This window comes from Heterostelium album, assembly GCF_000004825.1.
Source record: "Heterostelium album PN500 unplaced genomic scaffold PPL_scaffold2, whole genome shotgun sequence".
Taxonomy (NCBI): domain Eukaryota; phylum Evosea; class Eumycetozoa; order Acytosteliales; family Acytosteliaceae; genus Heterostelium; species Heterostelium album.
In genome coordinates, this window is record NW_008805064.1 from 1,107,932 (window position 1) to 1,123,807 (window position 15,876).

General features: G+C 31.9%; 4 protein-coding genes across 4 annotated transcripts; 2 read left to right on the forward strand and 2 right to left on the reverse strand.

Annotated features, from left to right (window-relative positions):
• Positions 1-31: 31 nt before the first annotated feature.
• Positions 32-4,023, reverse strand: ak1 (putative protein serine/threonine kinase; the record flags this gene model as incomplete). The annotated part of the gene is made up of 3 exons (XM_020572761.1): positions 32-2,968; positions 3,444-3,528; positions 3,827-4,023. The coding sequence occupies 3 exons, from the start codon at positions 4,021-4,023 to the stop codon at positions 32-34; spliced, it is 3,219 nt and encodes a 1,072-aa protein (XP_020436878.1).
• Positions 4,024-10,405: 6,382 nt separating this feature from the next.
• Positions 10,406-10,774, forward strand: PPL_01759 (uncharacterized protein; the record flags this gene model as incomplete). Its single annotated transcript, XM_020572762.1, has 1 exon — positions 10,406-10,774. The coding sequence occupies one exon, from the start codon at positions 10,406-10,408 to the stop codon at positions 10,772-10,774; it is 369 nt and encodes a 122-aa protein (XP_020436879.1).
• A 127-nt stretch (positions 10,775-10,901) lies between these two features.
• PPL_01760 (uncharacterized protein) lies at positions 10,902-13,095 on the forward strand (the record flags this gene model as incomplete). The annotated part of the gene is made up of 3 exons (XM_020572763.1): positions 10,902-11,527; positions 11,607-12,365; positions 12,603-13,095. 3 exons carry the CDS (start codon positions 10,902-10,904, stop codon positions 13,093-13,095), a joined length of 1,878 nt encoding a protein of 625 aa, XP_020436880.1.
• A 237-nt stretch (positions 13,096-13,332) lies between these two features.
• Positions 13,333-15,277, reverse strand: PPL_01761 (uncharacterized protein; the record flags this gene model as incomplete). The annotated part of the gene is made up of 4 exons (XM_020572764.1): positions 13,333-13,370; positions 13,561-13,582; positions 13,952-14,826; positions 14,917-15,277. 4 exons carry the CDS (start codon positions 15,275-15,277, stop codon positions 13,333-13,335), a joined length of 1,296 nt encoding a protein of 431 aa, XP_020436881.1.
• Positions 15,278-15,876: the final 599 nt, after the last annotated feature.

The following is a 15,876-nucleotide window of genomic DNA, read 5'->3' on the forward strand; positions in this document are numbered from 1 at the left end:
TGGAAAGTATTAACACTATGATAGTACGGTATTATGGTATTAATTTCCTAAAAATATCACTGAGAGCTTCCATCTTTGGTTTCTCTTTTTGTGGCACTGGTGGGAGCGGAGTTTGGGGAGGTACATGATTATTATTTTGTTGATTATTATTAATATTGTTGTTGCTGCTGTTTGGTATCTGTTGGTTAAGTTGATTATTGTTCAATGGTGGGAAATGTGCTGTAAATGATTGTTGGAGATTGGGTGGATATATAAACGATGGATGAATATAAGACTGGCTCTGAGGTTTTGGTACGGTTCCAGAGTCGTCTGTCAATGGCTTGGGATTGACAGAGTTCAGTCCTAGGAAGTGGCAGATAGGATTGCACTGGTGAGTGGAGAAGAAACGCTTGATTCCCTCGATACCGAGATTTCCCTTGCCAAAACCTTGGCCGTCGGAAGAGTGGATCTGTGGGTCGGTGTAGACGTCCGCTACACCTTGGATGTCGACAACGATCAGCTGGCAACCAGAGTCTTCATAACTAAAGTGACTGAATGCATGTGGAGTGTTTCTGTCAAAGTCATTCTTGAAACCGTAGTTGTTGTTGTGCTTCTCGTACTTTCCTTCGATAAAGTACTCGACGGCGCAGAATGGCTTGCCTTGACGCTCGACCAACTCCATTACGAATGCCGGGACAAAGTCGATTTTCTTGGGTGGATTCTTCTGGTTGAAACGCTCGGCAATCTCCTTGGCGTAGGTCTGCATTTCGACGTCCTTGAAGTAGACCATGCGATCTTCGTTGGGATCTTTGAAGAGCTTGGCAACCATCTGCGAGGTTGGTCCCTCGGCTGAGAGATCTTTCATGCGGAATGCTTTACGCATTGCACCCTCTGCAAATGGAGTCGGCTCGGTGATAACTATAGTTGCAGTTTGTATCCATTTACCGAGTTTGGCATCGAATCTATGTCGGATAACACGCTCTGTTCCTGCCAAACGTTGGTCTGGAATCACTGGTGGAATCGATTGGACAACAGCCGGAGCAGAGTGAATTGCTTGTTGTAGCTGAGGAGCGACTGCTTGCTGGTTTTGAGCAGATTGTGCTGGAACTTGTTGCTGTTGTTGTTGCTGTTGTTGTTGTTGTTGCTGTAGCTGTTGCAGCTGCTGAATCTGTGGAGAAGTGGTCTTGGTGATGTTATCCACAATTTGTTTTCTTCTATGCTCAAACTCTTCTTTATCCATCATTCCAAGATCGAAAAGCTTCTTTAAATTGATAATATCAGAGACACTCTGCTCTTCTTCATTGTTACTTTGAGGCTGGGCTGGAGCTGGTGTTGGTTGAATTGGAACAGGTGTAGCTTGTTGTTGAGGAATGGGTGTTTGACCTGGGAATGGTTGTAAAAGTTGAAGTACTGCTTGTTGAAATGGTGGATGTTGGATATTTTGTTGAGGTAAATACTGAGAGTGAGCTGTTGGTTGAACGGGAATAGGTGAGTGATGAGGTGCTTGAATTGGTGCTGATGATGAAAGTGGTGGTTGCTGTTGATATTGTTGTTGCTGCTGTTGTTGCTGTTGTTGTTGTAAATATTGTTGTTGTTGGATTTGTTGGAGTTGTTGTTGTTGAATTTGTTGTTGCTGAATCTGTTGTTGCATTTGTTGTTGTTGTTGTAACTGTTGTTGCTGTTGCTGTTGTTGGAGTTGTTGCTGCTGTTGCAAATATTGTTGTTGGAGTTGTTGTTGTAAATATTGTTGTTGTGCTTGCTGTTGTTGTTGTTGTTGTGGATGTAAAGGTTGCGGTTGAATTGGAATGAATGGATTGCTGTTGGTTAGAGAATGTGGTTGTGAAGTATTGATACCACTATTTCCAGTACTAACACCATTGCTATTCAATTGGAATGCAGAGGGTGAAGGTGATGGTGAAATAGCATGATTAGCAGTTTGTTGATATTGATGTTGTTGTTGCTGTTGTTGCTGTTGCTGTTGATGGTTAATCATATTATAATTGTTTACCATTGTTGGAGAAGGTGATGGTGAACCAGATGGCGATAGTAAACTGTTGACAACTGGCTGAGGATAACTGTTGGTTGAATTACTGTTGCTGTGTGGCAAACCATTCTGTTGATTGTCGTCAATGAATGGATTCAAACTCTTGATGGGTGGCATATCGTCAATACTCTTATCCAGCAGTGAAATCAGTGGATCTTTCGAGGAGAAAGGATTACTGCCGTTGTTGGGCATGTCAATCATGTGCACCTTGAAATCAGAGGAAGCATGATGCTGCGGCGACAGACTAGCTGGAGTGTTTGAAGTCGATGGTGTCGCACTCTTTGAGACCATCATATCAATAAAATTACTTTGTTGCTGACCATAAGAAGTTGAAAGTGGATTGCCACTATTGTTGTTGTCAATAATTGGTTTTGGTTCATGTACTTTAAAAGGTGAAAAAGGATCGAGTGGAAGTGTTGTTACGTTGCTATTATTAGTATTATTATTGTTGTTGTTGTTGTTTGTCGTCGTTGTTGTAAAATTAAAGTTATTTAAATTTTGTTGTTGTTGTTGTAGCTGCTGCTGTTGTTGTTGTTGTTGTTGTAGATGTTGTTGCTGTTGTTGGTGATCGATGAAAAAAGCATGATTGTTGCCCATACCACTGCTGTTCTTTAAGGGGTTGGAAGGTGGACACAGTTCTTCAAAGATGGAACGAGTTGGCTTTGGTGAGTTGTGTGGCGATGTAAACGGCGAAAAGTGATCGAGCTGCTGTGACGTTGAGAGCGGGATGGCGACACCGTTTGTCTCGTTGTGTGTATTGCCGCCACCGCCAGAACCATTCAGTGGGGTGACGCCTTGCTGCGGACTGACGCCTTCGAGTGGCGAAGAAATCCAACGTTTCTCTATATATTTCATTCTGATGAACTGTTCGAGCCGAGGATCATCCGGAAACGGCTGCATAAAATCCTGAGGTGTCCAATGCGCCAACCAAAATTGTTTTGAAACCTAATTATACACGAAATTAATAAATAAATAAAAATAAATATATTATTTTTCAAAAAAGAATTTAAAATAAATATAAATATAAAGGTCAGAATATTAAGAAATTCCTGGCATATAAATGATTTTTTTCAAAGGGGCTGTTTCTTGAAAAAAAATTAAAAAACAAAATAAATTTTTCAAACACAAAAAAAACCATTATTATAAACGATTGATTGGATCAAGATTTTAGATTTGTTGCCACATGTGGGGAAAAAAAAAAAAACATATCATTTCTAAATTTGTATAATTTTTTTTTTTTAAAAAACATTTTTAAAGGAACTCCTGAACGAATGAGAAAAAAATGATTATCCAATGATGTGATTATAGATATTATGATGTGTTGTTTTGTGTTGAGGAAATGATTGAAAACAAAACAAAAACAAAAAAAGGTGAAAGGAGTTTAGGTGGAATAACAATAGTGATAATGATTGCTACATACCAAATTACCAATAGATTGAAGTCTTCGTATTTCATCCTCTGTAAATGGATCCATAATTGGTTTAACTTTAAATTCAAGTGTACTCCTAGAATAATTATGAAAAAATAGTGATTGTTAATAATCATATGATTTACTAAAAATCTTTGATTGCTACTGCTGTTGTTGATACCTACAGAAAATGAGCACATGTTGGACATATAAAAATACCAAGTTTAATACACACATAGGGTACATTCTATAGGATTATTAATGAAACAAAGTGGTTTGGTTAACAATTTTGGAATTCAATCAATAAATCAATCATTTTTAGTTGGATAAAAGTGGGGGTGTTTGTTTGGTTTGGTTTGGTTTGGTGCTTTGAGATAGAGTGAAAGTAAATTTACATTTTCACCTTTGCAAAACACCAATAAAAACCTCGATAAATTCCCCCCGAAATTGAAAACAAACAAAATGACACCGCCCAACATTTACACACAGAGTCATTACTTACGGGTGAGTTACATTCTGCACATTGCTTATTATTAATATCTTGAAATAATGATCTTAAAAAAGAGAATTGATCACTACTTGTAGGTTGCATTCTTTATCTTTTTTCTATATCTATCTTATCTATCTATATATATATATATATCTCTCTCTCTCTCTAAATTTCCTTAACTTGTCCTATCTACCTAAACTATCTTATATTATCTTATCTATATTCGATTTGGACTGGACTCGTTTGTATTATTATTATTATTATTATTACTATTGTTTTTAATAAAACAATTCCAATAAAATATGGATTGGTTTGTTGAGTTGCAGTTTTTTTTGTTTTTTTTTTTTTAAAAAAAAATCAAATGTTTCCACTATTTTAAATCTAAATCTTCCTCTCTCCTTTGAGAATCACAGTAGTAGTTACTGCTGAGTGCTACAGTTATTGCTATGTTGAGTGAGGTTGTTGCTGTTGCTGTTCTTCTTCTTGTTGTTCGAGTAGATGTCTACCTGTAGTACAATAGTTATCAAATGAAATCATAAAAATAACCGTTAATAATTTATTAAACTCTTATTATTATTACAACTAATATTAATTAATATGAAAGAATATATAATATAATGTTGATGTTGATGTTGTTGATGATGAATTGCTTATTAATATATTTTAGCTGACGGCTGATTTATGATTTAATGATTTGCTTATTTATTGGTTTGTGATGCTAATGAATATAATGTAATTTAATTGTTTGTTTGTTGATTAATATGTCAATAATGAAATTGATTGATTGATTGTTTGTTTGTTTGATTGACTGACTGATTTATTCATTAAATAAAGACAAGATACAATTATCGATTTATTTTTCCTATTTTTTTGTTTTTATTTTTATTTTTTTAATTTTAATTATTTTTTATTTTTCCAATATTAGAGTGGGCGGTACCAAATGAAAATATTTAATTGATTTATTTTTAATTATTTTGTAATCATTTTTTTTTTTAATTCATGTTTGTGTTTGAGATGTTTGATCAAAGGTGTGGGGCGGATGGATTTGGAGTGTACGCTAGTGGTGGAAGTGAGCGTGAGAGTGTGAGTGAGTGGGTATTTGGTTGTGGTTGAGTAGTAAATTGGTATGGCTGGTTGTTGTGTTGTTATCTCAATTTATAATTGGAATTTGATTTGATTTTGATTTGATTTATATCTTTGTTGTTTTTTAAATAATAATATTACTGCTTGCTGAGTATGATGAATTGCATGAATTTTGATTAATTTGTGGTTAACAATACAAAAAAATATAATACATATCATTATAATTCATTCACACACTTCATTTATTATTCATTTACTCTCTCGTATTCGAATGAATGGTTACCCTTTAATCAACACACAAATATTTTTACTTTTACCTCCCACCTGTACAGGCAATTTAAAATATAATAATAATGTTTGTATTTATTTATCAAATTTGATATAAATAAATAGATTTGATAAATAAATTGTGTGTTGTGTTATGTTATGTTGTTGTTCACAAACCAACTAAATAAAGAAAACTATCATTATTACAAAAATAAATAAATAGAGGTGATGTTACAGAGTTGTTTTGATATTACTCAAGTTGGTTGTCGATATTATTTGTTATTACTTCTGCTGTTTTGTTTTTGTTATTGTGGTAGCGGTGGTTTGACAAACAAATGATATTATTATTATAATAATATTAAAAATAATATTGCTATTTTTGATAATTCAAATGAAATTTGATTACCAAGTTTAGTTAAAACTTTAAATAAACAACTGTACTAACTAAATATCAATATTAAAACAAAAAGTAAAGTAACCAAACCAAACCAAACCAAACCTAAATCAAACCTAAATCAAATCACACAAGACAACGATATCGATATTGATATCGATATGATACAATACAATACAGTGTACAATGCTAATATAAATATAATACTACACAGTAAAAGACAATACAGCACAGTAATATTTGTTTTAAAAAAAAAGTATCTAAGCGATGATATGCAACTATTGCTACTATTAACTACTATTATTCCTATTATTTATCACTAATTTATTATTTAATAAACTTACTTCTACTTCTTTATTTTAGACTGAATTTAAAAATATATATATATATTACATTAAATGATGAATTATGTTTCTAAACTACTTTGGAATTGAGAAAAAAAAACTTAAAAATATCTGATTTTTTTGGTTGACCATTTTCATTTTTCTATTTTTTTTCTTTATTAACAAAGTTGTTGGTGAGCTGCAAGCAAAACACAATGATCTTTTAATAATCATTTTTTTTTTATGGTGGAATGTTCTTTTGAATTATGCTTAATGGGATTGTCAATTTTCGACATCTATGTAGTCAACAGTCAACGGTGAATGAATAACAATGTCGAGTACAGAGATTGGAATATCACCTCATTGAAAAAACAAAAAGAAATCCATCATATACATTTTGTTTTTACAACTATTAGTTAGTTAGTTATCTATATATTCCTTTTCAGTAATTATCATTATATTGTTATTGCTATTGTTATTGTTGTTATAATTTAATATAAAAAGTGTTTTATTGGATTGGTATTCGTCCAATCATTTAGATGCCATTGATGGTATCAAAGAAAATGATCATTTTCTTTAACCTGGTATTAGGTAGGTGCCAAGCTTTTAATTATAGTTTGATTGATCAAAAAGTCTATTCAAATCTCATCGGTTCATAATAATAATAAAAAAAAACACTCTATTTAAATATCCAAATTTTGGTTGGCAAACAAACAATAAAACATGAATTGAAGCTTGAAGCTCCAAAAAAACAAAAACAAAAAAACAACATTGTTTCGTTTTCCATTATTAGTAACAGACTAATAAATAATTTCTTCGTTATCTACAAAAAAAAAAAAGACATAAAAATAAAATTTTTTATTAAAAGTTTTTTGGTGCACGATGGGATGAGAATAGTGTTGGATTCGCGCATCAACTGTAAATAAAAGGAAAAAAACTGAAAAAGACCAAAAATGATTTTGATAAATTAATTTTGTGAATCAGCAAAAAAAATTTTTGTTTTGTTTTTTTTCTTTGGTTTCAACTACACTTCCTTTGTCAACCAACAAATATATAACTTTATATATACATATATTTTCAACGGCTGAAATTACAAACAACATCACAAGTAATCAACCTCAATACTGCCGTTAGAATTAGAATTAGAATTAGAATCTAATCAACGTTGTTGGTGTGAGTGTACGTTATTTCAAATAACAATAACAGTAATAAATTAATAACCTTACTATAATAGGAAAAGGAATTGATTCAATTTCAAATCATCAACCAAATAGAAAACAAAAAAAAAAAATCAAAACAATAATATCCATCAACACATAAAATATCTAATAACTTACAGTAATAATAGTAAAACAACAGTATCAATAAATAATATATTAATAATACTACTTTATTTAAATTAATTTTGTAAGAATAATCACAACATTCCTCTCTACATTTTGATATTTATAAATCTTTTCATATAATTTAAAAGCATCAATTAACTCCCTTTAATTTCAATAACCACATTTTCCTACCACTTTACAAACCATAAAGTCCATTCCCAACTCACTAAAACAATTATTGTTATTCATGTTCATTCCTTCTTTACCTTTTTCTCTTTCATCTTATTTTACCAACTATACATTTATCAGTATAATCAAAATCTATAACCCTTTTAATCTCAAATATTATTGTTTTTTTCTTTTTTGGAATTGAGATAATATCAAACCTTGATGAAAGGATTGGTTTGTATCCATAATTTGTATCCACATTTTTATTTTATCAAATTTTCTTTAAATGACCAACCGAGCTTATTCATTCGCCACACCCCAATAAACAGAATTCTTTATATCTTTGACAATCAAAGTAATTACTTTGATTTGATTTTAAATTTAGAGCTTTTATTTTGTTTGGCCCACCAACAAACAATAGAAACAACAGGTGGCCACAATTGTTGCTGTTGTTTATACAATTTTATTTTCAACTATTTTTTTTTTGTTTTTCTTTAAATTTCATAATAATCAACAATCGAACCACAAACCCAAACACATTCATTTCATTCACATTCAGAAAATAATTGTGCTCCTCGATCACTTAGATCTCTCGTGTCAAGCAAATATAATCCAACAAAAAGGGGAGGTGATAGGGACCCACCACCATCACCACCGTGCAATCCAAACTTACTTTTTTTTTTTGTTTTTGTGTTATTTTTGTAATTTTTTTTGGTTTTTTTGTCACACTAACCAAACTTGTCGAACCATCCCCAAAATATTACCCCTTCTCGCGTTTCATCACATTTGTTGGTCATCGCTGCCAATCAATCTGGATTCGATTCATCACTCTTCTAAATAGAAGTTTGGCTTACCTAGTCAGTTTCTTTTGAGGAATCGCCTTTCCTCTGAAGACGCTTGCGATGCCACACCACCTGCCTTAAGATTGACTCGGTGGATGATGATAATAAAGTTGTTGATGGTGATGAGCAAGCAACTCAATATTACATTTCATTTTTATATTATACCATATTCAATACAACCCACCACAACTTTCTTTCTTTCTTTTCATCAAAACAATACAAAAGCCTTTCTTCTTTTACCAAAATCGTCTTAATAGTCACAAAAAAAAAATCTAAAAATACTGAAAAAAAAAAAAACAAACAAAAATTTCATCAAAAATTCATCTTTATTCATTCATTTGTTACTGTGTTGTTTAAATTAATATTAATATAAATATATTAACATACAGGCAGAGATATATTAAAAAAATAATAACTATAAAATCCTGATGATATAAAAAAAAAAAAAAAGTATTTATAAAATAATATACATTTCACAAGATAAGAAAAAAGATATATCTTGTCTTTTTGTTTTTCTTTTTCTTTTCAAATAATTTTATAAAATTTAAATATCTCTATTTTTTTAATTTTTTTTTGTGTGTGTTTTAATTTATTTATCTCATCAGAAAGAAGTAGTGGTAAATTATTATTTTTTTTTAATCAAAAAAATCAAATCATTCCAGAGTAGAGTAGTTTCACACACCACTCTTATTTTACTTTATCTTTTTATTTTATAAAAAAACCAAATTTGGGGGCAGTCATATAATATTATCAAACATCATCATTAAAATTGCTTTTTGTTTTTTTTTAAATTGTGAAAATTAAAATTTAATTTAAAGCAAAGAACACAACAACAACACAACAAGAACACCAACAGTCGAGAAAAAGAGAGTTAACACACAGCAAAACACACAGTATAACTAACTGCAATTCTGTTGTTACACTTTTGTTTCTCAAAAACAATCATTTGAAATCAGAATCAATAAAATCAATCTTGATTCAACAACAACAACAACAGCAACAATTTTTAGTAACAACAACAACCACAAAACATTAAATCTTTCTTATCTTTTGTGGCTTGTAAGCCTTTTTGAACTAAATCACAAAACGACACAAAGAGATTGATTATTTAAATATTTCCACTACATCAATCAGTAAATCAAATCAATCAGGAAAAGCAAAAATAATAAAAAATAAAAATTAATAATAATTTCCTAAAAAAAACACCTTCTACAATCTAACTACACTCCACAATCATACAAGATAATCATTTCATCTCAAGTAGTAGCAGCAGTATCAGCTTCCAGCATCAGTATTATCAAACCAACTACAGTGACAGCGACAACAACAATATCCACTCACAATTAGATCAGCTTAATACCTACCATATTGTTGTTGTTTCCTTTTCTTTTTAAAATATTTATTATAAATTATTTGGTTTGATGTTTTATTTTGCTTTTCATCTTCAAGAAGTCATATTGTATTGTTGTTGTTGGAAACAGAACCAAACAGTGAACCTCCTTCATTCACCACAAACATCCATACATATTTAAATTTGCACTGTTTTTTTTTTAAAACAAACATTTTAATATTCATCAAATCAAACATTAGTTTCTGGAAGTTAGTTCATTTTATTATTTCTCAATATCCGAATTATTTTTATAATAATTATTAGTTGTAATCTTTTTTTTTTTTTATAAAATCATATTCCTGTATTTATATTATTTATGTGCATCTATTAAATTTAATATATCTTGTATATTTACAATTAACTATTTCTCCATAAAATATTTTTATACCTTTTTCTTTTTTTTTTTTTTTGTAATAAATCAAAACAATAGAAAAAAAACTAACATCTTAAATCTTTAAACAGTAATAAACAGAAATAAATCAAATCAGTTAAATCAAATCAAATCAAATTCAAATCAAATTCAAATCATAATTCCAAAATCAAACTAAACCAAACCAAACCAAAACCAAAACCAAATTCACCATCAAACTAAATCAATCAAATCAAATTCAAATCAAATTCAAATCAAATCAAATTAAACAAAAATCAAATAAGAATTATTATACATATTATATAAACATTTTATATAAATCATGAGCCAAAATGGTGTCGGTGTTGAAATGTCGAAAAATATCGAACTAGACTCTTCATCATCATCATCACAACAACAACAACAACAACAACAACATCAAAATCCAGCCCAACATGACAACAGTCCAGATTGGCAATTGCCAACCATTCTCCAGCCATCACCTATTATGCTCTCAGTCAATGGTGGTGCCAACACACCCAGTCCCAAACTACCACCACTTTCACTTCCACCACACAGTCTAAATAACTACGGCTGGAAAGGATGGATATCTGACACACTTTCCAAAAACCAAAGATTTCACAACATGGTCTACTATCGTCTTGGAAACCTAAAGTATCTTTCCGATACACTTGCCGAACCAGAACCATAGGGGTAAAGAAATTAAAAATATTAAAGTAACTATCAATCATAATAATAATAATAATTATTATTATTTCCAAAAACAATTTTAAAATTGTTTCTAATATTTCTTTTCATTTTCTGTCTGAAGAATTTACATGGATAATACTTTTAAGAGAATTGTTGAGGAGAATAAATTGGTTGCATATTTTCCAGAGGATCAAGAGTTGCCCATATTAATTGTTTTCAATACAGGACTTTTGTCGAGAACCAACGAAGATATTTTCTGTATTTTACAATCGATTCATGTGGCGTCGCTCAAGGACAGAGAGCAAGAGAGTGGCGGACGTCGTTGTGAAGAGCGTCAGTGGATTCTCAAGGAGTTTCTACCGTCTTCATCGTTTCAGCAGAATGACACATTCGACAAGTATGGCAACAACATTCTCCCGCTTACCGAGCTACCGAAGCGTGCATACTACTTTATCGACGGTGTTCAGTACGCTAGTTTCGACCCTGAGATTCCAGTCGAGAAGGATAACGTCGATTTCGCAGAGATCATAAAGAATTCCTCGCAATCAAAGATCGATCGTCTACCACAAGAGTATGTTCATTGCAACGAAAAAGAACTCCAAACACGATTCAATCAGGGTATTGTCGCAGCGATCATCCGAACTCGTTCGAACCCGCGTTGTGCAGTCCCGCAATTCCATCGTGATAGCGACGGACTCAAACGTATCGACCTACTCCTACCACTCAATATGAATGGTAAAAAAGATCCAGACTGGTATGTTAACTCGCTAACCATCTATCCTATAATTACTTATTCTCTTACTCCTCCTCCTCTCTTCTCTATCTGATATTAGTGCTTTGGTTATTAGATATAATATCACAGAGAATGGAAATAAATCATATATAGTTAGAGGTATTCTCTCGAAGGAGGATTCCTATATCAATGCAAGAGTGATTCAGAGAATCGATCAGAAATGGATGGAATACATCGAGTTGGGTGGTGATCCCTCTGGAGGAATGACACCGGTTCTCCTCGCAGCGAACAACAGCGGCAATCCACCTCCATCACCACATATTAATATCAATAAAGGAAGTGCTCCTCCAACTCCACATCTTCTCTCAGAGAAACCAAATTTAAAGAAAGAGATTTTGAAAATTGCTACTAATCTTACTAATAATAATAATAACAATAACAACAATTCACTTTTACAATCACCTCGTTTTATACAAATTCCCAAATCACCATTACCTTACATGCACAGTGGCGGATTAATATTACCAACAAACAACAACAACAACAACAATATGAATATGAATAATAATAACACCAACAACAATAATAATAATAATAACACTTCACCATTAAACTCGAACAATACAACCGCCGCGTCATCTCCACTCCAATTGGCGTCTCCAATTGTAAATTCAGCAAATAGCAACAATAACAACAACAATAATAATAATAATAATAACATGGGTCATCATCAGGTTGGAGCAATTGACAACCACGGTCATTTCAATCCGATACATATATACAACGGTACAGCAGTACATCCAATTAACACCTCGAAAATCAACAACAGTTCGTCCAATTCTTTTAACTCGAAATCTTCGTATTTCCCACCACCAGCTTCGCCCACCTTTCACTCCTCGCCGAACTCGCCATCGCTTTCACCGTCGCCTCCACCCCCTATGCAGCTACAGCAGAACCCATCGCCACAACTAAGTCCAAGTACATTCAACACGCCTTCGTCGCCACTGTCATTCCCACCCTCCTACCAAAATCGTACATATAAACCAAGCACTCCACGCCAGAACAACAACAACAACAATAATAATAATGTGTATAGTCAACAACAACAACAACAACAACAACAACAACAACAACAACAACAAAATCTAATGGAAGGTGGTAACGGTAATCCCGTTACTCTACTCGATCCAAATAACAATCCGATGAATCAACATGATCCACACTCGCAACAACAACACCAATATAATCAGCAAATATATAATAGTCTTTTCGATCGTTCACAACTAGTCGACCACCGACGTATCTATGCCTACAATCCAAACAACAACAATAATAATAGCAATAATAAGCAACAACCAATTCCACCTTTACATCCATTCCATCAACAACAACAACAGCAACAACAACAACAGTACTACAATAGTCCAATGAATCAATCACCATCGTTTTTATCAGCCAACTCTGATAAACAACCTGGAATTCAAAACAATATTCGACTCAACACCACCATGAATACACCGAGATCGCCTGACCCAACCAAAAATTGGAATTCACCTAGAAAGCATCATAACACTACCAAAGATCAATAAAATCTGGTAATCATTCGATGATTCAGCCAAACTAATCAACCAATCAACCAATCAACCAAATCATTTTTACAAATGTTTCCTACTACTTCTCTTCATCATCATCATCGTCAACGTCAACAATCATCCATCTCAACAACATTAACATAACATCATTAATCACAAAAAAAAAAAAACAAAACAAAAAAAAAAAATAAAATTATACAACATCACAAATCTGTTTATTTCTATAACTCTTAGTCAATCATCATCAACATCATCAACATCATCAACATCACCTAAATTCTGTTTAAAATTGTTTTAAAACATTAAATCAATTCAATGGTTGTTTAAACATTGATTTATTACAATAAAGCAATATACATATATACATATTTTAAAGTACATTATTTTTATTTTATTTTATTTTTCTCTGATGTTATTCTTTTTTCTTTTTTTGTCCATGGCAGAACTTTTTTAAAAACTTACCATTAACCCAAAATTCCCTAATCTAAATTGAATAAAAGAAAGAAATATGAACTTACTTATTTTGTTCAAAGAGATAGTATCTGTAAAATGTAAGAAAAATTAGTAAAATAAAATAAAATAAAATAAGAAAAAGAAAGAATAAAATAAATGTGTTGACCATTGGGAAGACAATTCTCTCCAGACTGGTACATGGAACACTTGAAGTTGTTTGGTAAGTTTACAGAGTTTGGTCATCGAAATGATTTAACCTAAATCGATGCCAGTTGGATGAAAAATATCATCTTTATATTGTTGTTGTTGTTGCAGTTGAATATTATGCAAAAAAAAGATTGCATTATGTACAAATGTTTGTTGTATTATTAATATTATCGGTTTGGTTCATTTCAAAAACAGTGGATGTAGGTGATGCTGGTTGTAAAAGATGTTCAAAAGATATCAGATAATGGCTATCTGAATGTGTAGTACTGGAAAAAGGGTTGTTGTTGCTGTTGATATTAGTAGTGGTTGTTGTTGTTGTAGTAGCATTGATATTGTCACAATCTTCATCTGAAAACAATAAAGGTTTTGGTGGTGTTAATCTTATGATATTTGGTTGTTGTGGTGATTGTTGTTGGTTTGGTTGTTGATGTTGTTTCTGTTGGTTTTGTTGGTTATTTAAATAATCATTTAATGAATCATAGGATTGAACGATTGGATATTGATCGGTGACTTGATCCTCTTCAGAGTAAACGAATTTCGATACTAAACTGCTGAATCTGACGTTCTTGTCGTAGCTCTCCAGACAGTTTTTACGCTTGGCGCCAGAGTGCTTCTTCGATGGACTGCTCGTTGGCGTCAGCTTTTTGATGGTGGCCTGTATCGATTCGAAATCGGTGGTGTCGTCGAGGTGCAACGTCTTGTTGAGATGTCCGTAGAATTTGGTGATTTCATCGCGCAACGATTCCTCTTCCTCCTCGAACTGCTTATCGGGAGGTGACGGACTTTCCGAGCGCTTCTTGGAGAGATCCATCTTTTTCAGCAGGAGTGACTCTGCCACGTAGCGATTCATATTGTTATTGGAGACGATCATGAACGATTGGTCGCCACCAAAGTATATCTTTTGACCGTGCTTCAGCAGATGTGGAATACTCGACTCAATGCGCACCTGATCAATAAATGTACCGTGCGATGAATTCAAGTCAACAATATTTAGTCTGCCATCAGAATCGTGTGCCAACATTGCGTGTTTTCTGGAAATTGTTGGATGTGTCAATGCATAATCACATACTAAATAAAAAATTAAAAATGAAAAGTATTAATATTATTATTGTTGTTGTTGTTGTTTTTCCAATGATAAATATATATTCCAATACTTACAAGTTGTTGATCTTCCTAAAATAATATATTTTAAATCATCGAGTGGAATGGTAAAAGTTGAAGATCTCTCACCCCCTTTATAAAATTTCAGATGATCATTTCGTGAAGACATTGGTTCCGATGCCCAGAAAGGACAATCGAGATCGATTGTTGGTGTAGAGACTGTTTCAACTCTTGTTGTTGTTGTTGTTGTAGTAGCTGTTGTGATAATTGAATCATTTCTCTTTCTTGTAGTTTTTACGATGGACGATGGTGGGATTACCTCTTTTGGTGGTGAAGAAGATGGTTGTTGTGTTTGTGACTGAGAAGACGACAATTGACCAAACAATATTAACTCTTGTGTAGATTGTTCCAATGACATTGTTTGGTGTTTTTTTTCTTCTTTTTATTTATTGACTACTTATTTATTATTATTATTACTTTCTTCTTTAATAAATATATATATTTAATATAAATAAATATATATGATTATTTTTTTTTTTTATTAGTTTTTTTTTAAAGTGTGGGGGTAAATTAATTCCAGTAAATTTTCGACTGTTTCTAAATTCTTGCTGTATAATTTACTATTATCTGCTGTTGTGACTCCCCAAAAATAAAACAATTGTTTGTCTTGTCAAAATAATAAATAAATAAATAATATAAATATATATAGTGATTATATAATGGTAAATATTAAAAAGAAAAAAAAAGTGATATTAAAATTGTATCAGCTGGAATGATGTGCTAAAAAAAAAAAAAAAATTTGGAGCCACAAAACAAAATACCAAGAATTTGAATTTTTAAAAAATTTCTAAAAAAATTAATAAGAATTTGAAGTGTGTGGAACATAATTGGAATGAAACGGTTTGTACAACAGTATTTTTGGAGATGCCATCGTGGTATATCTTGGCAGATTACAAAATAACATCCGATCTACCAAACATTAAACTTTATTGAAAGGAAATTGGTTGGTTTATTTAA